This window comes from Nannospalax galili, unplaced genomic scaffold (assembly GCF_000622305.1).
Source record: "Nannospalax galili isolate Female #2095 unplaced genomic scaffold, S.galili_v1.0 scaffold410, whole genome shotgun sequence".
NCBI lineage: Eukaryota > Metazoa > Chordata > Mammalia > Rodentia > Spalacidae > Nannospalax > Nannospalax galili.
The window spans coordinates 886,899-909,110 of record NW_008329143.1 but is presented as its reverse complement, the minus strand read 5'-3'; the positions used below and the strand labels follow the sequence as shown (position 1 = coordinate 909,110).

At 45.3% G+C, this 22,212-nt stretch overlaps 4 protein-coding genes across 5 annotated transcripts in view; 1 reads left to right on the top strand and 3 right to left on the bottom strand.

Moving 5' to 3' along the window:
• The window catches only part of Cog8 (component of oligomeric golgi complex 8), a 9,171-nt gene extending 1,453 nt beyond the window's left edge, over window positions 1–7,718 (bottom strand). Inside the window, exons 1-4 of the mRNA XM_008833838.3 lie at window positions 7,274–7,718; window positions 5,042–5,249; window positions 3,057–3,884; window positions 1,877–2,045 (exon numbers count right to left, since the gene is read on the bottom strand). Coding sequence (XP_008832060.1) covers window positions 1,877–2,045; window positions 3,057–3,884; window positions 5,042–5,249; window positions 7,274–7,656 — 1,588 coding nt within the window. The 5' untranslated portion in view covers window positions 7,657–7,718. The remainder of the gene's footprint in view (window positions 1–1,876; window positions 2,046–3,056; window positions 3,885–5,041; window positions 5,250–7,273) is intronic.
• Window positions 7,719–7,866: 148 nt separating this feature from the next.
• On the top strand, window positions 7,867–9,950 carry Nip7 (nucleolar pre-rRNA processing protein NIP7). Its single transcript, XM_008833836.3, has 5 exons — window positions 7,867–7,988; window positions 8,091–8,177; window positions 8,283–8,421; window positions 9,023–9,163; window positions 9,563–9,950. Exons 1-5 carry the CDS (start codon window positions 7,933–7,935, stop codon window positions 9,680–9,682), a joined length of 543 nt encoding a protein of 180 aa, XP_008832058.1. The 5' UTR covers window positions 7,867–7,932; the 3' UTR covers window positions 9,683–9,950.
• A 778-nt stretch (window positions 9,951–10,728) lies between these two features.
• Tmed6 (transmembrane p24 trafficking protein 6) lies at window positions 10,729–18,695 on the bottom strand. Its single transcript, XM_008833826.3, has 4 exons — window positions 18,323–18,695; window positions 15,898–16,024; window positions 13,820–13,968; window positions 10,729–12,739 (listed from the first exon to the last, which is right to left on the bottom strand). Exons 1-4 carry the CDS (start codon window positions 18,533–18,535, stop codon window positions 12,506–12,508), a joined length of 723 nt encoding a protein of 240 aa, XP_008832048.1. The 5' UTR covers window positions 18,536–18,695; the 3' UTR covers window positions 10,729–12,505.
• Window positions 18,696–20,593: 1,898 nt separating this feature from the next.
• The window catches only part of Terf2 (telomeric repeat binding factor 2), a 30,629-nt gene continuing 29,010 nt past the window's right edge, over window positions 20,594–22,212 (bottom strand). Inside the window, exon 10 of one of the 2 annotated variants that reach the window (XM_008833822.2) lies at window positions 20,594–21,719. In XM_008833822.2, the coding sequence (XP_008832044.1) occupies window positions 21,561–21,719 (159 nt within the window). In that variant the 3' untranslated portion in view covers window positions 20,594–21,560. The remainder of the gene's footprint in view (window positions 21,720–22,212) is intronic. The other variant, XR_001872454.2, reaches the window with a different exon arrangement.

Genomic DNA, 22,212 nt, shown 5'->3' with positions numbered 1-22,212 from the left:
TTGGGAAAAATACTTTTAAAACCATTTTTTAGGCCAGGCATGGTGACTCATGCCTTTAGTCCCAGCACTCTGGGAGGCAGAGGCAGGTGGATCTCTGTGAGTTCAAGGCCAGCCTAATCTACATAGTGAGTTCTAGGCCAGCCCCACTACAGGGAGACCCTGTATCAGAAAGACCAAAAACCAAAAACAAACAAACAAACAAACAAAAAAACCAAAAAAACACTTCTTAGCCAAGCCCACTGGCATACACATGTAATCCTAGTACTTGGGAGATTGAAGTGGGAGAATCAGGAGTTCATGGTCATCCTCCAATACATAAGACCAGCCTAGGTTACAGGCTTTTTTTGGGCCTTTTTGAGACAGGGTCTTCCTGAGGCCCAGCTGGCCTGGAACTCTCTTTATAGACCAGGCTGGCCTTGAACTCACAGAGACCCACCTGCCTCTGCCTCCCCAGTGCTGGGACTAAAGGCATGTGCCGCCACACCAGGTAGGAGATGGTTTAAAAGCAGAAAGAAATGACAAAAAACACTTCTCTGAGGCTGGGCATGATGCACCATGTCTTTAATGACAGCAATCAGGAGGTAGAGGCAAGTGATCTCTAGGTAGAGGCAGTGAGACTGTCTCAAAACACAAAACAACACTTCTCAAATTTCATATACAGGCAGGTTCTTCTGTAACTGGCTTTTTCCATTTCCCTAGATAAAACAGTGTACGATTCTTTCTTTTCTTTTTTTTGACAACCTCTACCTAGCCTTGGCTGGTCTGGAACTCACTCTGTGGGGAAGACTGGCCTTGAACTCAAGAGATCTGCCTGCCTGTGCCTCCCAAGTGCTCAGATTAAAGGTGCATGCCACTATGCACCATGATTCTGTATCTAGAAAATGTTCAGAAATGGCAGATTTACAGCAACTCAAAATAATTTGTCAGGGTCAAGTGAGGGAAGCCTACCAAAGAGGGATCTTTAAAAAAAAATTTTTTTTATGTGTATGAATGTATTGACTGCATGTGTGTAAGTGCACCCATGTGGTGCAATGCCCTCAGAAGTCAGAAGGAGGCTTCAGATCCCTTGGAACTGGAGAAATGGAGTTACTGTCTCTAGTCCCCCAAAAGAGGGATCTTAAGGGTACAGAAATGTTCTAAAATCAGATGCTTGTAACAGCTACATATTTACTGAAAAACACTGACTTCCACAAATGCATGAGTTATTTACTTATGTGAATTAAACATCTGTAAGACAATTTAAAATTCCTTTGTCAGGCTAGAGAGATGGCTCAGTGGTCAATAGTACTCATTACTCCTGTAGAGGACCTGAGTCCAGCTCCCAGCACCTACACAACAGCTTATAACTATCTGTAACTCCAATTTCAGGGGATTCAACACTCCTCCATGGGCACTACACACATGGTGCATACACATAATGCATGGGGAATGTACATGCACATAAAATAAAATCTATTTTAAAAACTAAAAAAAAAACCCTCCTTTCTCTTAAGATAGGAAGGTAGTTCATGCCTGTAATTCTAGTCCTTAGGCAGTAGAAGGGGGATGAAGAGGAGTTTAAGGCCAGCCTCAACACCTACTGAGTTCAAGGTCAGCCTGGGCTATATGAGTGTGTGTGTGTGTGTGTGTGTGTGTGTGTGTGTGTATGTATGTATATATACACACACATATGTATATATGTGTATACATACACATACATATACACAGGGCCAGGTGTAGTTGCACATGCCTTTAACCCAGAACTCTGGAGGCAAAGGCAGGCAGAGCTCTTGAGTTCAAGGCCAGCCTGGTCTACATGCCAAGTTCCAAGCCAGACAGGGACACACAGTGAGACCTTATCTCAAAAACACCAGCAAATGTTTCTTCTTTCACTTACCTAAGGTCTGGGCTATCTGAGCTGGTGGAAAAAGGACTTGAAGACAGCGATTCAAATAAGGAACGAGGTCTTCCAGGAAGGCAGTGCAGAACTGGACAAAGAGCTCCTGTTCTCCACTGCTGAAGGCAGCCTCTTCCGCACGATGGAAGGCCAGGATTATTTTGGTTAGCTACAAGACAAGAATGCCAGGTCACCAGGCCATCAACATAGTTTACAGCATGTAAAACAGCACAAATGTGCAGTCCTTGTCTTCATGAAGAAAGTCATTCCAAACAGTACATTTCAAAGAGTACATTTCACTGCTATCTTGTTCAAACTCAGAACTGTAGTCAATAGTTAGAATTTTGTTGCTTCATTGGTTTATGACCCAATCTGCTTTGTGCTGGCACAGTTTTGTTTTTTTCCCCGCGGTTTTAAATTTCATGTGTATGAGTATTTTGCCCACATGTTTGTAAGCACAGCACATGCATGCAAACCTGCAGAGGCCAGAAGAGGGCATCAGACCCCTGGAGTGACAGATGGTTGTTAGCCAATACATGGGTGCTGGCAACAGAACCCCTGGGTCCTCTACAAGAGGAATCATTTCTTCAGCCTATACTAACATAGTTTTGAGTTCTAGTGGAGGAGTGTCATGGAATTATAGAGGTTGCTCTCCTGAGAGCCTTCAAAAAGAAACAACCATGTTGTGAGCTTCTTGTGGCAGCGGAGGTCCTTAGGAGCAGAGGACCCCAGTTCTGCAACTTCTCCAATGGCAGGGAATGAAAGCTATCAACTGGAATGAGCTTGTGAAGCTCCAGATTACATGAAGGCCTAACTGACACCTTGAACACAACCCTATGAGACCCTGAGCAGAGAACCCAAGGACAATGTACCTGGATTCCTGGCCCATGGAAGCTGGATGATAACTACTGTTTTAAGCTGCTAAGTTTGTGGGAATTCATTATCAAGCAATAGAAACCAACTTATTGCTGACTGATTACCACAGGTGACCTACTTCATAGATCATTCTAGGATCATCCCCTTAAAGGGGTAATGTTAATTGAGTTGTTCAACTACAAAAACCTTTCAGGTCACACTAAGTTCTCCAAGTCAGCAGGCATGATGGTCATATGGTCTGGCTTATTACAAAGCTCTGGCTGCTGTTACTGAAGACACCCGGGGGTAGTAGAATGCTACCCACCTTGGTGAGGGCAGCCTCCAAAGTCCCAGTCACATCCTGCGCCAGGGCCACGGGGCAGCAGAGGCGCAGGTCATTGAAGGCAACCAAAATATTGTTGAGGAAGCAGGCAAGGGGTGGGAAGTCTAAAAGCACCATCGGTGGCTGAAGTGTTCCTGGCTGAGTAGCTGGCACAGCAGCAGGCATGTGACTGCTGCCCAGGATGGCTGAGGTTGAGATGAGGGTGTAGCAGGTCATCTCATCCTGGAATTTTTCCACTGCTTCCTGAACTGCTTTCTGGAAAGTGTTGATGGCCACCCTCTGGAACACAGGAGCCAACTGGCCCCGGAAATCAGCCCCCACCCGGCTGAAGGACAGCCCAAAGTACATACACTGGCCCAGCAGAGAGTCTAGGCGGCCACCTATCCCCCGGTAAAGGTCAGTCTCTAGCACTTGCAGGAACTGTGAGACTTTCTGCAGCACCCAGCCATGGAAGATGGCTCCCTCATTCACAGTGTGCTTGCCCATGGCAGGTGGCAGCAGGGGGTCCTCATCGGAGAAGATGGCACGGTATTGGGTGATGATATCAAAGAGGTGGACCCGGCAGGCCTCAATGGTTTTTGTGATATGGAAATAAGGATCATCATTAGGAATGGAAGTCAAGATAGAGCGGAGCCAAGCATCTCGGGCCTGAAGAAACTTCACCCTCAGCTCAGCCTCAGTGAAGACATCCATGCGCCGAAGGTAGCCAATGACACGTAGGCAAGCTGGGAGCTGGATGTTGGTCCTCAGTTGCTGGATCAGCTGGCTCAGCATCAGCTGCATGGACTGACGCACTTCATTAACAATGCTCTGACAATACAGACAGTGAGTCAAAACACACTGGGAAAAATACTCTGGAATGCATTCTGCTAACCTGAGTATTGGAGACCAACATTCCTATAGCTTTCCTGACACATAAGTGGATTTCTAAAGCTGACACCTGTAGGTTACCAACAAAGATCTGTTTGCATAACTATCTTGCTTAAAATCCCCCTAGGTTTTCCCATTGTAGTCAGTGACTTTCAACTAGTCACCCTGATCTCCAGGCCCTGCCCCATTATCCAGCTTCACCTGCTCCCTAATGCTCTACCATTGCTCCTTGCAGTCCAGTAACAATGGCTGCTTTTAGATTCCTGACACTTTCTTCCCACCTTACCCTGATTTACCCCTCCTACTTTCCTATTTGCTGTCTGCAGAGTGTCATGTACTGGTTCCTTCTCATCTAGGTTTCACCTGGAGACCTGCCTCTCAGGAAACACTCTTCCCAGTTACTCTACCCCAAACAGCTCTTACTATCCCACTACTCTATTCACTGGGGTTTTTGTTTGGTTGGGGTTTTTTTTTTTTTTTGTCTTTTTGAGACATGCTCTCCCTATAGCCCCAGCTGACCTGGAACTCACTATGTAGACCAGGCTAGCCCTGAACTCAGAGATCTACCTGCCTCTGCTTCCCAAGTGCTGGGATTAAAAGTCCACCACCATACCCTGCTTCCCCTGCGCCCCCCCCCATACAAAGTCTCATGTGGCTGAAAGAAGCTGGACTCAATTATGTAGCTGAGGATGGCCTTGAACTTCTGACTGATCCTATCTCCACCTCCAAGTGCTGAGATCACAGGCATATCCCACACACCTAGCTTTCTCTGGCTTATTGTCTTCAGACACTTAACCACTAACTGAAATGTTATTTCTCAATTATCAGACATCCACTAAAGTGTAAACTTCTTGAGAGCCGTGGCCTTGACTGCTTTGTTTGAATAGTATTCCCGGATCAGTGTCTGATACATGATTAATGTGAACCTTTGAGTAAATGGGTCAATGAATGAGCAGATGTCTTCTGTTCAGGCCCTGTTGGCTTGGCAGAAACTGAGGTGAAACCTGCCAAGGTTTCTCTCTAAAGGTTTAGTCACAACCATAGAATTAATGATTACAAGAACATCAGCATGAGGGCTCTCTGGGCAAGTTGGTTACCTGGATGACAGGGATGGATGAGTATTTCCTTTCCAGTCGGCGTACATAGGCTGCAAGCTCCAGGGCCTCTTCATAATAGCTGTTCCGGACACAAGTGTCCATAAGCTGGGGAATCTCCAAAATCTCCAGGATTTCTGTGTGCCGGTTTAGGGTCAGGGTGTTCATCTGGCGGTTGGAGCTGATCTCCTCAGCTTCCTTCACAAAGTTCCTAAAACCAATCAGGAAAACAAAGGTCCCTCACTGTTCTGCACTGCAGGTAGTTACCAACACTTATTGAGCACTGGGCTGGCTTCCCTAGTTTATTTAATCCTCATACCAAACCTGTAATGTAAGTTCTATTACACTTGGAGGAAACTTTTAATCCAAGACAGTTAAGCAACTTGTCCAAGATCACACCATCAATAAATGTTGGGTTTTTTTCTTTCTTTTGAAACAGGTCTTCCTGTAGCCCCAGCTGACAGGGAACTCACTATGTAGACCAGACTGGAATTGAATTCACAGAGATTCACCTGCCTCTGCCTCCCAAGTGCAGGGATTCAAGGCACACATCACCACACCCAGCTTGATAAATGGTTTCTATGGGGCTGGCGAGATAGCAGGTTGGCAGGTAAAGATATAAGCTCTCATGGCATTTACATTCTGGTATGTGTCTGATAATTGACAAGGAATATTTCAGATAGTGGTAAATGTGTAAGTGATAGTTCAGCAGATAGACTGTCAGTGTTGCTAACAAGGCTGCTTACCTGGGTTGATCCTGAATCCTACCTGGTGAAGGAGAGGACTGACTCCTGCAAGTTGTCCTTTGACTGCCACATGTACACACCTTCCCTTAACAAATAACTGTTATTTAAGAAATGGCTCATAAATCTGAATCAATTACACAGACACATTTTGGATTGACTTGCTGTAGGTCTCATAAAAAGGGACTAAGTTGTTTGTGGGAAGGTACTTGGCCACTCTGAGCTGTTTCCTCATTGGCCAAATAGCAAGAGGACTCACTTCATAAAGGTGTGAGTGCTAGATAAGATAACCTGTGTATTTAATGGGGACCGAGGCAGTGTGTGCCAGAAAATGTGCACACATGTACTCCCAGCACTTGAGAGACTGAGTCACTCTCTGTGAGTTCCAAGCCAGCCTGGTCTACATAGTGAGTTCCAGGCCGATTAGGGCTACATAGTGAGACCTCTCCAAAAGAAAACCACCACCAGAGTAAAATAGCCCCTTCATAACAGATACTCAGTGGTTAAATGTACTTACTGCTCTTACAGAGGACCTGGGTTCGGTTCCCAGCACTCATATGGCTGCTAATACCCTTCCTTTACTCCAGTTCCAGGGGATCCAACATTTGCCTTCTTCTGGCCCCCACAGCCATCAATCAGGCAAAACTCATACACATAAAATCTTTTTTTTTTCTTCCTTTCTGAGACAGGATCTCCCTGTAGCCCCAGCTGTCCTGGAACTCACTATGGAGACCAGGCTGGCCTTGAACTCACAGAGATCTGCCTGCCTCTGCCTCCCGAGTGCTGGGACTAAAGGCATGTGCTACCACGCCCAGCTACATAAAATCTTTTTAAAAACTTAGTAAAGCTACTATTTTCCTAACAGAGAACTACCCAGTAGACAAGCTACAAGCCTGCCCTTAGGCACTCAGGTTCTGCTCTCTATGCTGCTGTGTAACCTCACTTCTCACTATTCTGTCTCCATTTCTTCTCTATAGTAATACCGGAAGCTAGTTCTGTGAAGTTTGCTATCTTTTGGAGGGACTGGAGAGTTCAAAAGCTGCTGTCAGATACTCAAAGAAAAATTAAATCTGATACAGGGAGACCCTGTCTCAAAAAGACCAAGAAAAAAAATTAAAATTTGAGACATGTAAGGCTGGACTAAGGCTATTAGACTGAGGAGATAGAAAGGTAGTACGTCTCAAAAAGGAATGCTTTTTGATAGCCTACGATACCCCAAATAGGATTTCCTTATCAGCTTCCTTTCAGTGGAAGTTTTGGAGCAGATGGCCTTCAGCCCAAACTGCTGAAATATCCATAATTAGAAATATGCCCATATACTAAGCTGACATTTATAGTATTAACTATGACAGATCCAATGATAAATGCTTTATGTGGATTTTTGTCCATTTGTTTTGAGACTGGGTCTCGTGTCACCCAGGCTGGCCTGGGACTCAGTACTGGTACTCGGTACTTAGTCTAGGGCTGTGACCCTGACTGAGGCCAGCCGCACCTGCAGCTCTGCTGAAAGCTGGGCAAGCGGTCGAGTAGATGACCAAGGGACGTCTCCACGTCGCCAAAGAGACGGTGGATGCGCTCGGTGCACTCGGCGCCGCGGATGAACGTCTTGTAATTGGCGAAGGCCAGGTCTCGCGTCTGCTGCAGCAGCTGGGCCCGCTCTTCCGCCAAGCGCTCGGGCTCGCGTCGCAGCCGGTCCAGCCCCGAGCCGCTCAGCTCCCGGAGATAGCGGCCCACATCGGGCCGCTCGCGCCACTGGGCCTCAGGGAAGCGGTCCCGGAACAGCGACGCCAGCAGCCCTTCATCTTCCACCTCCCCAAGCGCCGCCGCCGTAGCTGTGGCCGTGGCTGAGGCCGCGACAGTGACCCCACCCGCCATCTTCCTCGCAGCAGCGTCACCTCCCCTCCAGACCCGCGACGGCGCTGGCTACACGCCTGGGACCGGAAGCAGCGGGGACTCACTTCCTGTCTCTATGGTTTCTCACAGAGGCCAGCTTTCTTTCCCCGGAAGTCCATTGAGGTAGGTGGCGCTAGCCCGAGCAACAAAATCGGACTAGAGAGGCAAGCTTCTGTGGTTGCCAGGGAGCGGGGTGCGGCCAACTTCCGTTTCCGGCTGCCTGGCCACGAGGATCCGGCAAGCCCAGCCAGCGGGAAAATGCGGCCTTTGACTGAAGAGGAGACCCGTGTCATGTTTGAGAAGATCGCGAAATAGTAGGGGCGGGGCGGCGAGGTGGCGGGCGCGGGGGCGTGCGGGGAGCGCGGGGCACGGGCGGGCCCGCGGGACGCGGCCTCCATTCTTCTCTTTACCCTCAGCATCGGGGAGAATCTCCAGCTGCTGGTGGACAGGCCGGACGGCACTTACTGCTTCCGGCTGCACAACGACCGGGTGTACTATGTGAGGTGAGGTGCGGTGAGGTGAGGTCGAGGGGCGGTGGCCCTGGCTGGAGGCCTGCGACCCCTCAGTCACTTTCACCCGAAACCTCCTTCCCTCCGTCCACCCTGCAGTGAGATGATCCTGAAGCTGGCCGCCAACATCTCCGGGGATAAGCTCGTGTCGCTGGGGACGTGTTTTGGAAAATTCACTAAGACCCACAAGTTCCGGTTGCATATTACAGCTCTAGATTTCCTTGCTCCCTATGCCAAGGTTTGTCGGGGAGGTTTTCATTTTGCCACCGGGGATGAAGTCAGGAATGAGGGCCAGATTAGATCTAAGGTTCTTTTCCATAGAGTGTCTGACAGAGCCTTCACAAGATGTTTGCAGGTCTTGGTGCTTGGGCGTGCAGGAGATCACAAAGCAGATGTAAGCGGCTGTGATGAGAATGATCCCGGGGGTCCTTTAAAAAGCATTGCGTGTGGAGTTGAGGAAAGAACTTAATGACAGTGTTGATCAGGGAACAAGCAGCTTAAAGGAAACATGTTTCCCCACCTCCCCTTAAACATAGAACCAGCAGCTAATTTACCTACAGGGATATAACTAGCTTGCTTTTTTTCCCCCCAAAGATTTATTTTTAATTATGTGTTTGTATGTGGGTATGTGCATGTGAATGCAGATCCCCACAGAGACAAGGGATCAGGCTCTCCTGGAGCAGGAGTTACAGGTGGTTGTGGGCCCCCCTCACCCACATTGGTGCTGGAAACTACGCTCAGGTTCTCTGCAAGAGCAATGTCCACTCTTATCTGCTGAGCCACCTCTCCAGTCCATAACGAGTGTTTTTTTTGTTTCTTGGATTTTGGTTTTCTTGCAGTATAAAGTGTGGATAAAGCCTGGAGCAGAGCAGTCGTTCCTGTATGGAAACCATGTGTTGAAATCTGGTCTGGGTCGAATCACTGAAAACACTTCTCAGTATCAGGGTGTTGTGGTTTACTCCATGTCAGACATTCCTTTGGTGAGTAGAGATGCTACAAAACCTCAGTCCTTTTCAAGAAGCATTTATTTTCAGCCTGTGTACATCAGAGACTTCTCGGCACGCTTTGAAAATATTTTTCTTTTAAATATTTTTATATATGTATTTGCACGTGCTTGTGGTTGCCTGCTGAGCCAGAAGAGGGTGTTGTTGGTCCTGTCCCCCCCCCCCCAGCTGAAGTTACAGTTAGGTACTGCCTAACATGGGTGCTGGGACCCAAGCTCTGTCTTCTGGGAGAGCAGCAAGTGCTCTTAACCACTGACCCACCTCTCCATTTCCTTCAGCACTCTTTGAATTTATCAAAGTTACTGTTTTTCTCAGCCTATAACGTAGGCTTCTTGAATAACTGAATGACCTACTGTCTGCTCTTTTGAATCTCAGGGTTTTGGGGTAGCAGCAAAGTCTACACAAGAATGCAGGAAAGTAGACCCCATGGCAATAGTGGTGTTTCATCAAGCAGACATTGGAGAATACGTACGGCACGAAGAGACACTGACTTAAAAATGAAGTCATTGCAAAGACTTACGGCTGCATGGAAGGGCCTGGCTTTGTTTCCTGTGTGTGCTGATGTCATGTTGAATTTGGACAACACTGCAAACTTCTATATGGCCTTCACTGATATATGCAAGCTGGATTCTCACTATACAGAAACTGCTTGAGTAGGGGGGTTTCATGCCCTCCATAGGCAAAGGCAGGAAGATCACCTGTGTAAGGTCAACTTGGGCTACATGACAAGTTCCAGTCCAGCCTGGGTACTGAGACCCTGTCTCAAAAATCCAAAAGGGAAAAAAGAGAGTTATAAGTCTTTGTGTGACTAAATATTTTTTATTCTATATCTAAATCATTTTTATGTTTGAATCAGAGGACTGTTCTGAGTAATAGGTTCAAATTGTTGAACTGAGGACAAGAATTTTTTTGTTATCTGTGATAGCACTTTGTTTTCCAAACTCATTATAAGAACACAATGGAGTTTCTCTGATTTGTTAATATCATGGAAGGTAGACATTGCTGTTATAAGAATAGTAGGCCCAGGCTGGGCATGGTGGTGCATGCCTTTACTCCCAGCACTTAGGAGGCAGAGATTGAGGTCAGCCTAGTCTACATAGCATGTTCCAGGTCATCTGTGGCTACCCTGTCTCAAAAAAAAGGGGGGAAAAAAGTAGGCCTTGCTTGGGATTTTACAGTGAAATTTAGCTAAAATAATAGTTGCAACTTTATAGTATATAGTTGCACTATATAATAATAATTGCATAATATTAATAGTTACACTATTATATGTAAAAAACAATGTTCTCTATACATTAAGAAAGACTTGGATGGATTTGACCTCAGCTGTGTGGCCTCACATGAGACGTTTGCTTCATTTTCTTTCTTTTTAAAAAACCCACAAAACTTTAAAGACAGCTTTAAAAATCCCAGCACTCGGGAGTCAGAGGCAGGTGGATCTCTGTGAGTTCAAGGCCAGCTGGGGCTACAGGGAGACTCTGTCTCAAAAAAGACCAAATAAAAGACAGCTTTAATTATCAACCTAAGAATGGGTTTAGAATTAGAAGTTAAGATTATGAAGCATCTAGCACAGTGTCTAACAATAAGTGTTAGATAAATGCTAATCAAAAAATTTGTTTTTTGAGACAAGGTCTCCTGTAGCCCCAGCTGGCCTGGAATTCACTATGTAGACCATACTGGCCTCAGCTCACAGAGATCCACCAGTGTCTGCCTCCCAAGCGCTGAGATTAAAAGTGTGTGCCTCCATGCCCAGCCCTGAAAATATTTAAAAATTTAGTTTGTGTGCACACTGAGGCCAGGAAGGTGTTGGATTCCTTTCAGTTGGAGTTACAGGGAGTTGTGAGCTTCCAGATGTTAGTTCTGGGAGCTGAAATCAGGTCTTCTGGAAGAGCAGGAAGTGTTCTTAATTGCTGAGCCATCTCTAGCCCACACTGAAATATTGTTGTGTTACATATTTTTGTTATTAAACAGTCTGAAGAGTGTAATTTGACTATGGGTTTTTTTCCCCTTGGATGGATTGGTCCTAGGCTGAAATTTTTTAATTTCCTTTTTTTGTATGTGTTTGATATATGTGCCGCAGTTCATGTGCAGGTGGAGGTCAGAAGACAACTTTAGGAAGTCGGTTTTCACAGTGGGTTCCAGGAGTTGAACGGAAGTCATTAAGCCTGCATGGCAAGTGATTCTACCCACTGAGCTATCTTGGTTACCCATGAAAAAAATGTTTTTTCATCACTTTGATTTCATAAAACATTTGTTTCATAGGCCTTTATTTATTTGACTGGACTAGGCAAAAAGTACTAACCATAGGCCCTGAAATAATTTAGCTTTCTTACAGCCAGCTATGGTAGCACAGGCTAGGAAGATTCTGAGCTCAACAACAGTCTGGACTACATAGCAAAACTCTGTCTCAATTTAACTCATTCATCCTTCCCATATCTCAAAATTATTTTTAGAATTACTAATTTTTTTGGTCTTTTTTATGAGATAGGGTCTCCTTGTAGCTCTAGCTGGCCTGAAACTCCCTCCGTAGACCAGGCTGACCTTGATTTCATAGAGATCCCCCTGCCTCTGCCTCTGTTGGGATTAGAGGTATGTGCCACCATCCCTGGCCTAAAACATTCTTTATAAAGATGCTTCACAGCCACACATTTTGATGAAAACTGCCTGATTTAAACAGAACGATATCTTAAAATACTATTGGTTATTTTAGTTCCAAAGATGACATCTTGTTTTGCTTTTTTTTTTTTGAGACAGGGTATCACACTATACCTAAGCTAACCTGAAACACTTATGTAGCCCAGGCTGGTTTCTAGCTTGAGGTGATCCCCCACTTTAGCCTTTCAAGTGACAGCTTCCAAAGAGGGCATCTCTAAAAGTAAAATACTTTGAACTACAAAAGGGCACTCGCACTGGGGAGAGATGGCTCAGTGGGTAAGGATACTTACTGCCAAGCTTGATGACAAGTTTAAATCTCTGGCATCCAAACTACACGAGGAGGGAACTGAGTCCTGTAAGTTGTCCTCTGGCTTCCGCATGCACACAATTTTTTAAAGGAACTCTACCAAAATTTTACTTTGTCCCTATTTTCAACTCTTCTTTCAGGGTTTTCTAATTTGTTTTGAGACACTGCCTCATAAAACCCACTTAGTCCCTGCATTTAATACATATTTTAGAATAACCAGCCTCAGAAATTCTTATATTTTTGGTATTACCATTCTGCCTTTATTGATGAGCACAATAGACAAAAGCTTTTAAGTTGATTTTTCTCCAGGTAACAAAGCTGGTTTGGGCAAAGCTTTGACAAAGTCGATTGTCAGCTCAGCATCTTGGTTTCTTGGTGTCAGTGGTGTTTGGAACATTGAATAGACGCTTCAGGAAATACAGCTGCAGGATCCCAGAAAGAACAATAACAAGGCTCTGAGCCGTGGACCACCAGTTCACATAGCTGTAGTTGGACTGGAGGAGGAAAAAGTCAGCCACTTTCCTCATCCTGGCGAAGTTGTAAAAGCGCCACATGTGGAACACATTGTTCTGTACCTTCCTTGTGCTCTCCTGTGGGGAGGAAGATAAAAATGGTGCCTGTCTGCACCTGGAAGTCAGTTTATTTGTAACCACTAAACCAGGCGTGGTGGCGCACACCTTTATGTAGTTCCAGACCAGCTGGGGCTACAGGTAGACTCTGTCTTAAAAGACCAAAAACAACAACAACAAAAAAACAAACAGGCAGTGAGCTTTTGTATACCAAGGAGACAAAGTGATGGGAGGGACTGCTGGAGAAATGGCTCACTGACTGTTCTTCCAGAGGACCCAGGTTTGATTCCCAGCACCGACATGGCAGCTAACAACTGTCCATGACTCCAGTTCCAGGGAATCTGACAACTTTTGACTTCTGTGGGTATTGCACAACACAGGTACACTTAGATACATACAGGCAATATACTCAAAATATAAATAAGGCCTGGTGTGGTGGTGCATACCTTTAATCCCAACACTGGGGAGGCAGAGGCAGGTGGATCTCTGAGTTCAAGGCCAGCCTGATCTACATAGTTCCAGGCCAGCTGGGGCTACAGGAAGACCCTGTCTCAAAAAGACCAATAAATAAGACAAAAACAAGGTCACTGTGTAAAGCCACTTGCTGCCCTGCTGAGCCTGAAGGCCTAAGTCTGATCCCTGGGACCCATAAGGGTGGAGGGAAAGAACCAATCCCTGCAGGTTGTCCTGTGACCACACATACCCATGCTATGTGAAAGAAGCCGTCTTGAAGCCACATGCATGATTCATTTATATGAACTGTGTGGAACAGGAAAGTCTATAGAAATAGAATAGTGATTCTGGAGTTGGGAGGTTCTAGGGGGACAGGGTCAGTCACTAATGTGTACAGAATTTCTTTTTGTTTTGCATTAGGTGCTGGGGGTGGCTGCACAACCTTGTGAATGTAAAAACAGGCAGCAGGGCAGATTTGGCCTATTGGCCATAGTTTGCCAAGCTGGTAGTACAGAACAGGAAGAATCTGCAGAGCTCCAAATCATGAAAATGTACTAGAGGATGCAGATCCCCTTGGCTATTTGCTTTCTACCCATTTGAGCCCTCATTCAAAAGACAGTCCCCCACAAACACTAATCTTCCCATTACCTCAATTGCATCCAGAGTGTCATTCATTTGTCTCCTTTGCTTCTCTTTGTGGTCCATCTCAGGCCCCTCATAGAAGACTCCAAAGTTGAGGTACACTTGTACAGTGCTGAAGCGATTCTGCTTATTTTTCAGACAAAGCTGGTAGAAACCTTCAGGAATTCCCAGATCATTACTAAGTCTGCTTTCCTACCCTGCCAGAAGGGTCCCCCACGGATAGCTGTTTGCCTGTTTGTTTATTTATTGGTTCTTTTTCACATGGTTTCTCCGTAGCCCCAGCTGGCAGAGATCCGCCTGCCTCTGCCTCCCAAGTGCTGGGACTACAGGCATGCACCACCACATCTGGCTATTTATTTATTTATTTTTTGGTTGTAGCCCCAGCTGTCCTGTCCTGGAACTCACTATGTAGACCAGGCTGGCCTTGAACTCACAGAGATCTGCCTCCTGAGTGCTGGGATTAAAGGGGTGTGCCACCACGCCCAGCCTCTGGCTATTTATTTTTTAAATATTATTTTTATTTTATGTGTATGAATGTTATGCCTGCATGTAGGTAAGTGCACCCATGTCGTGCAATGCCCGCGGAGGACAGAAGAGGCTGTCGGATTCCCTGGAACTGGAGTTTTGGACAGTTAGCTGCCATGTGGGTGCTGGGATTCGACCCCAGGTCTTCTGCAAGAACAGTCTGTTCTTTCCAGCCCCTATTCCCTAGTTTTAAAATTGCTACTATAACACCTTTTTATCTGGAAAGTGATACAGGAATGTTTTTGACACAGAGGACACAAATTACTTGCAACTTAGTGATAGTTAATAGTTACATTTTGCTTATACTATGTAGAAAAAATTTTTCTTTTTCAACATGTAATTCCCCTCTGCTTTTTTTGTTGTTTTGTGTGTGTGTGTGAGAGAGAGAGAGAGAGAGAGAGACAGAGAGAGACAGAAAGAGACAGAGACAGAGACAGAGAGACAGGGTCTCACTATGCAGCCCTGGCTAGCTTGGAACTTGCAGCGTAGATTAGGCTGGCCTCAGACTCACAGAGATGTGCCTGCCTCTGCCTTCTGAGTACTAGAATTTGCAGACTGTGCCAGCACAGGCAGCTATGAAGTTGAAAGTATAGTGTTTGCCTTTTCCTTGTATACTATAACTAGGGATGATACCTTGAGCCTGAAACTAGGAAAAACTGATGCATTATGAATAAAACTGTCCTTACAGAAGTGATTCCTTACAAGGTGTTCTGCTAGGTGCCAGGTGACCAAAAGTTTGGAGTTTCTTTTCTTCTAATTAAAAAAATTACATTTATTCACTTATGTGTGTACATGGGTGGGAGTGCCATGAGCATGTGTGGGGTCAGAGGACAAGCAGTGGGAGTAGGTCTTCTCCCTCTACCAGGTAGGTCCCATAGGATCTGATGCCCTCTTCTGGCTTCTATGGGCATTGCACTCACTGGTGCTCTTACAAACATGCAGGCAAAAGCACTCATACACATAAAATATCTAATTTTTTAAAAAAGAGCCAGCCAGGTATGGTGGCACACCTCTTTAATCCCAGCACTCAGAAGGTAGAAGCAGGTAGATCTCTGTGGGGCCGAGGCTAGCCTGTTCTCCATAGTGAGTTGTTACAGAGTGTGGGCAGCTCACATAGTCATGTATTTCCTTTCCTAAATCTGCTTTTAGTAACTGGCTGAAGTATTCTGCTCTTGGGAAGAAATGCTACTCTGTGAAAAATGTACTAGATAGAATTGTTTTGACACAGGGTCTCACATAGCCCAGGCTGGCCTTGAACTTGCTGAGCTACATTAATTCAAATTCTGAATTACAAATTGTCTGTTTTAGTCACTTTGCCAGAATCTGATCAATTGGAAATAATGAGGTAAAATGGAATGTCTGGACCTTGGGTTTGCAATGACCACCTTGCCACCCTATCCCTGAACTGCCACTTGATGCTCAGTGGCCTCCAGAAACACTGATTTTGGTGTTTGTTGAAGGCCCGGTTTTCTTCCTAGTTTTACCATCTCTGTTTACTTGTTTCTTCAATTTCAAAGAAACTTACAATGATTATAACAGCAGTGAGAATAATTACAGACCTGTCTCTTGTGCAGCAAAGTTAATCTGGCCCCGAACATCCTGGGAAGTGTCAATGAGGAATCCCTGTGGATTATATGCGGTGGCAGCAACATGGCGGTCATGTGACATCCCCAGTATCCGCTGAACCTGTGAGTACGGTTAGAGAACAGGTCCTACTGCATCTCTAAGAAGCCAGCCAGGTGGTGAGATTGATACCTCAGCACAGTCAGCAGCACAGCTTCTTAGTTTGATGGTCCCAACCACCCAACCTCCTTCTGGAACTTCAGAACTTAGGCTGCTTTCTAACTGTCAGGGTGATGGTGTTGTGCGGGAGTCACATGGATATGTCAGTCACAGCCCCAAACGCTAACAGCTTCCTTGCTGAGGAAGAAGCCCTCTCCTGCCATACAGATGCTGCGGATCAGATGACATGCACACTCAGCCTGTGGGGCTCCTGGCTGAGGATGGGTTGTTGAACACTCTAGTGCTGTCCCAGATTTGGGTGTTTGCTTCTTGGCAGTCCATTTCCCACAGCAAGCAAGCACTGCATGGACAGTGGTCTCCAAGCTGGATCTCAATAAGCTCAAGCCACAGTGAGCTGAATAGTAGTTACTGTTGTAATACAAATACACAGATCAGAAAGAGCTCTGATAAGTCAATATACAGTAAATTTTAAGTTACAGTGGAGTAGAATAAGATCAATATTACTATGTAAACCAAAATTGGAAAAATTATAGCTAGGTGTGGTAACACACACCTATAATCCCAGAACTTTGGGAGACAGAAGTAAAGTTTGAGGCCAGCCAGGGCTACATAGCAAGACCCTGTCTCATAAAAGTAAAAATTAGGGGCTGGAGAGATAGCTCAGTGATTAAGAGCACTGGCTACTCTTGCAGAAGACCTGGGTTCATGTCCCAGTACCCACCATCCATAAACTAACTCCAGTTCCAGGGGATCTCACACCCTCTTTTGACCTCTTGAGGGCATTGTACAACACAGGTGCACCTACCTACATGCGCCTGATCTACATAGTGAGTTCCAGGACAGCTGAGCTACAGGAGACCCTGTCTCAAAAAGCTAAAAAAAAAAAAAAAAAAAAAAAAAAGGTAAAAAGTAGGGGTTTAAGAGATGGCTTAGCAGTTAAGAGCACTTGCTGCTCTTGTGGAGGACCCAGGTTTGGTTCCCAGCACCCACATGGGTATTGTAACTCCAGTTCCAAGGGAATCTGATACCTTCTTCTGGCCTCCATGGGCATTGCACATACATAGCATACATACATGCAGGCAGAACACTCATATTCATAAAAATAAATTGAAGATCTGTGTGATGGTACACATCTTTAATTCCAGGACTTGGGAGGCAGAGGCAGGCAGAGTCCAGCCTGGTTTAAAAAGTGAGTTTCAGGCCAGCCAGGGCTGTATAGTGAGACCATCTCAAAAAAACAAAAATAAAAAAATAAAAAGTAAAAATTTTAAAAATTAGAAAGTTAAGGTGTATTTTTGGGTGTGTCTTTTTGAGACAGGGTCTTCCTGTAGCCCCAGCTGGCCTGGAACTCACTATGTAGACCAGGCTGGCCTTGAACACACAGAGATCCACCTGCCTCTGCCTCCCTAGTGCTGGGATTAAAGGCGTGCGCCACCAGAGCTGGCTAAATTAACAGGTTTTTAAATAAGAACAAAGGAGGACTGGGGATGTAGCTCAATTGGTAGAGTGCTTGCCTAGCATGCACAAAGCCCTGGGTTTGAGCCCCATCATCACATGAAGTAGGGCCTCCTGGACTATACCTGTAATCTCAGTACTGGGGAGGCTGAGGCAGGAGGGTAAATTCACAGTCATCCTTGGCTGTATTTTGAGTTTGAGATCAGCCCCTTAGCCTGTATGAGACCCTGTCTCCTCTACCCCCCTCCCCCCAACAAACAGAGGAGTATCTTCTAACTTCAGTATTAAGCTCAGCATCCTTGGGTGGTGCTGGCTACTCCCTGGGTATAAGTACTTGACTATGTACCATCCTAAAAGAATTAGGATTGTCTGAATACATAGAGAAGCTTTGTTACTTGCCAGGATTAGCAGACAGGAAAGCAAATGTTGTCCCCAACCTGGATAACTAACTTCATTTGAAAGCCCCAAAGTTCATTTGACTTTCTCATTCAACTTTGTGTTGTATACATATTGTTTTAATATTTCAGTAGTCTGTCACCCCCAAATCAAAATAAAGATTACCCCCCTGAAGAAGCACCCTCTTTTATCACTTGGCTTTGAACACACTTCCTGAGAGGCCATGCCATATGCTTTAGCTCCCGTTGGTAGTTATTCATCTAACTCCCACTCAGACATGCCCTCACTGCAGGCCCACCTGAGTAGCAGGTGGTAACACCAGCATAACCAGACCTTGGTTTCCTCTAAAACCTGACTTTATGAAAGGTATGGCCAGAGGCCTCCACGCACCTCATAGCTGAAGTAGAAGAATCCGGTTTGGTAGGCAAATTGCCAGAAGCATTCGGTGTCTCCTGGACGGACCATGATGGCAAAATCATGGCGATCAGCTCCATGGAAGAGTGGTTGGTCCCCAGAGCCTCTTAGGGGCTCCATCTTCTGGCTCCTAGCAGAAGACACTAGACTCAGAACCACCAGCCCAGCCCCAAGGAGCAAAGAGAACATGTTTTCTGTACGCTCCTCTGCAGGTGAGCTGCTTATAGCCCTGTGGAACAGACAAGCACTGGCTAATCATTAACTTCACAAGTCATATTTAGGCCAATTCCAGGGCCATGCATGGATGTTCCATGATTAAAATGGCACAAGACACCCATGTTTGGTTTGGTTTTTGCTTTCACCTCAAGTAAGTGGCTTACCACTTCTACTTCATGGGTGCTGGATAGAGTGCACTGTATCAGGAGAGTTTCCACCCACTCATTCTGCTGTTGTTTAGTTCTTGCCTCTTATGGATTAAATATGTGACAAGTTAATTTACACACATCTAGTATACTGACAGAAGCTAACTGGGGAGATGTTTCTCTTCTATCAAACTGTTTGGTGCTATTATGCCTATTCAACAATGGCAACATCTGGTCCAAGAGACCTTCAGCCCTAGAGCAAAGCACAGCGAGTATACACGAAATTTTAATGCATGGAGAGTGACGAAGATGCAGCCAACCCTCCACCCACTGTCCCTCCTCCTGCTGACTTCCACTTGGTGGTTGATCTAGAGCTCTCCAAAACCCATGTAAAGATGATGCTGTTCAAATCCTTTCTTCCTCTTCTTTTATTCATGACTTCTTCAGCACCCACAGGGAGGAAAAAGCGATCCAAAATTCACTTAGAAACTATTACAGTCCTCAATCTCTATTCATGACTTCAAAATCCACTGACTCTGACAGGCATCAAGCTAAGAGATTTGCCGATGTTTTCTTTCATCCTCGAAATAGCACTAGAGGGCGGTTTTGTCATCTGCTGTTTGAGAGATGAGGACACTGACACCAATTTGAGCGGCACATGGTCCCACAAGAGGTAGATTCCTCTCTTAACCTTTGGACAGTTTCTCAAGCTGTCAGTTTCTAAATTCTGACATCTAAACTTTTTTTTTTATGGCAGGACAGGTAAGATAAGATCTCATAATGTAACCTAGGCTGGTCTAAAATTCTATGATCCTCGTCTCAAGAACACGGATCTTAAGTGTGTGCTACCACACTTCTAAACACATTTTAGGTAGTCTTTAAAAGAAAATAGGCAGGTAGGGACTGTTATTTTCTTCGGTGTTGCTGACAAGTTGCCGATGCTCTAGTAAATAACCTCTACCCGTGCTCTTGCAGGCAACTCTAAACTTAGCGGCCCCCATGCATGTGTAAAGATATGAAGAATAAAATGTAGAAGACACATTAAAAGAAACAAACAGGCTGGGGAGATGGCTCAGTGGTTAAGAACACTGGCTGCTCTTAGAAGATGGCCAATGCTCCCTAACTCCAGTTCCATGGGATCCTACACGCTCTTCTGACCTCCTTGGGCATTGCACATGGGTGCACTTTACATGCAGGCAATCCACTCATACACATCACACACACACACAACCCAGCTGCTGGGCATGGTGGTCCATGCCTTTAATCACAGTATTCGGGAGGCAGAGGCAGGTAGATTTCTGTGAGTTGGAGGCTAGCCTGGGTACGTAGTTCCAGGTCAGCTAGGGATGCACCACCTCGCCAGGCTTATTTTGCCTCTTTAAACCATTAAAGTTCTACCTTTCTGCCCCAAGACAACCTTCTAATGATGTGAGTTGAGGGCAAGAAAGCCAGACTCTCTCAGGTCTGGGGGAGACCACAACTAGGGTAACCACAAGGCTCCTGTAGTGAGCAGCTCCAGGTCTCACCTCCCTGGGCTTCATATGGAGTTGGCTGGTAGAAAACAGACACATCAAATCCAGACACACAGCTAACAGGAAATAAAGCTGCCAATGCTCCAACTTTTCAATAAAATTAAAATGTGTCCATTTATCTTTAAACGCCCCTTTCGCTCACTTAGAAGTCAGGAAATGGGAACTCTTCAGTTCCTAGTCTGTTACACAAGGAAAGGAACAAATCAAGAGGAAACTTACACAGCATCTGTCTGGCATTGCACCCAAGGATTAAGACAATCCAGGGGCTTCACATCAGCTTCTTTATCGGTATAGGTCAGCAGCTTGTTCCACCTGGGAATATGTGCTATGTTGTGATTAAACAGCTACTTAAATCTGAGAGAAGCAGGACTTTAATGAAGAATGCTACAAGTATCAACAATTAGTTCTCATAGTTAAAAAGATTACAGAAAACACTTTACTGAATTTTTTGTTTTTGTTTTTTGCTAAAAAGAGTCTTTAAGGATGTCTGAGAGACAGCAAGCATGACACGGTACAAAAGAAGGGCATGTTGAATTCCAGTGCAAGACACTAACACAGCACAATTAGGGAATCAGGCGGAAGCGAACACTTCACAAAAATGAAATTAGGCATTATATTCAATCAGGATTTTTTTAAGCTTTAAAAGTCCAGCATAAGGAAGGGATCTTTGGGGGTGGGGGCTAAGCTTATCTACAATCACCATTTTACCAAAAAACACACTGGTTCAACCACAGAAGTATGGAGAATAACCTCTGTCACAGCCCAGCACACAATATTGAATGCCAAGGCAGTCAGGTCTAGGGTTGACATCACAGGTGGCTAAACAGAGTAATCTGGTTCCCCAAGGACTGGTCTCTCATCAGCCTGGGCTCATAACACACATGGTTCCTTTGTATTTGTGTCAGAAGGCCAAAGCTCAACAAGGAGTAAGCTCACTTCAGATAATGCTCACATTGCTGGCTTAACAGGTTACCAGGTTGTAAGTTGCTCCTAATGCACTCCATCATTTCCTAGGAGAAGGTTCTACAGATACTGGGGATTTAAGTTTAAGCAAATCACTAAAGAAGGGAAATGCTAGTGATAGTCTGTCATTATACAAGCTGTGTGCCTGTCATCTCTGCCACAGACACGGGGCGGACTTGGCTTTGAGTCTTAGCTCTGTGATCTCCAACAGTGATGGTGTGGACCTGGGACCTTCCTGCACTGAAGGAGGTTGCCCCAAATTCTAATTCCAGGCCAGCATCTGAAAAAAACAGCAGACCACCAGGGACTAGTGTCCAGATCATGCTCCTGTGAATCTTCTGGGAATGGAAGTCTGTTTCAGTTCATGCCAAGTTTTTTCATGGTCCGCCAGCGATCCTTAATCATCACAGCTGTTCGGTTAACAAAGGGATAATTTTTAGAAATGGCAGCCCAGTTTCCTTCCCCGAATTTCTGCACTCCAGCCTTCACCCACTCGCTTTCTTCTATGGTCCACTTCTGCAAGAGAAAACCAAAAGACTTATCAAAACCTGTTGCCATTTAACCCTTCAACATGTAAACCAAAGATCCTAAGAGAATAAATACTCTGAACGTAAAAGCAGGGTTTGTTTTTAAAGCATGGGAAAACAGCAGATGATCACTGTAGATCTGGGGTTAGTAACTGTAAATGTTCTGCCATTTCCTTCCAATAAATAATCACACCTGTGTTACAAACTTTTGTTTATGGTCCAGAGAATAAGTCAGCCTCTGTCCTAGATTTTCTTCTACAGAGTATCACTTAAACTGGGCCTGGAATACCAGCTATTTGGGAGGCTGAGGCAGGAAGATCAGAAATTCAAGGTTAGTCTGGACAACTTAGTGAGACCCTGTCTCAAAATAAAAAGTAAAAAGAAGACTAGGGATATTACAGCTCAGTGGCAGAATGTCTGCGAACTTTGTGAGGCCCTAGTTATAACCCCAGAACCAAAACAAAGAACAACAACAACAACAA

Bases quoted from the DNA above. Each gene is read 5' to 3' on its own strand.
- Nip7 (XM_008833836.3), top strand. From the start codon at position 7,933: ATGCGGCCTTTGACTGAAGAGGAGACCCGTGTCATGTTTGAGAAGATC. The intron at 7,989-8,090 runs GTAGGGGCGGGG...CTTTACCCTCAG, and splicing joins TTTGAGAAGATCGCGAAATA to CATCGGGGAGAATCTCCAGC. The intron at 8,422-9,022 runs GTTTGTCGGGGA...GTTTTCTTGCAG, and splicing joins TCCTTGCTCCCTATGCCAAG to TATAAAGTGTGGATAAAGCC.
- Tmed6 (XM_008833826.3), bottom strand. From the start codon at position 18,535: ATGTTCTCTTTGCTCCTTGGGGCTGGGCTGGTGGTTCTGAGTCTAGTG. The intron at 16,025-18,322 runs GTGCGTGGAGGC...CCGTACTCACAG, and splicing joins TCTTCTACTTCAGCTATGAG to GTTCAGCGGATACTGGGGAT. The intron at 12,740-13,819 runs GTAATGGGAAGA...TCCTCCCCACAG, and splicing joins ACACTCTGGATGCAATTGAG to GAGAGCACAAGGAAGGTACA.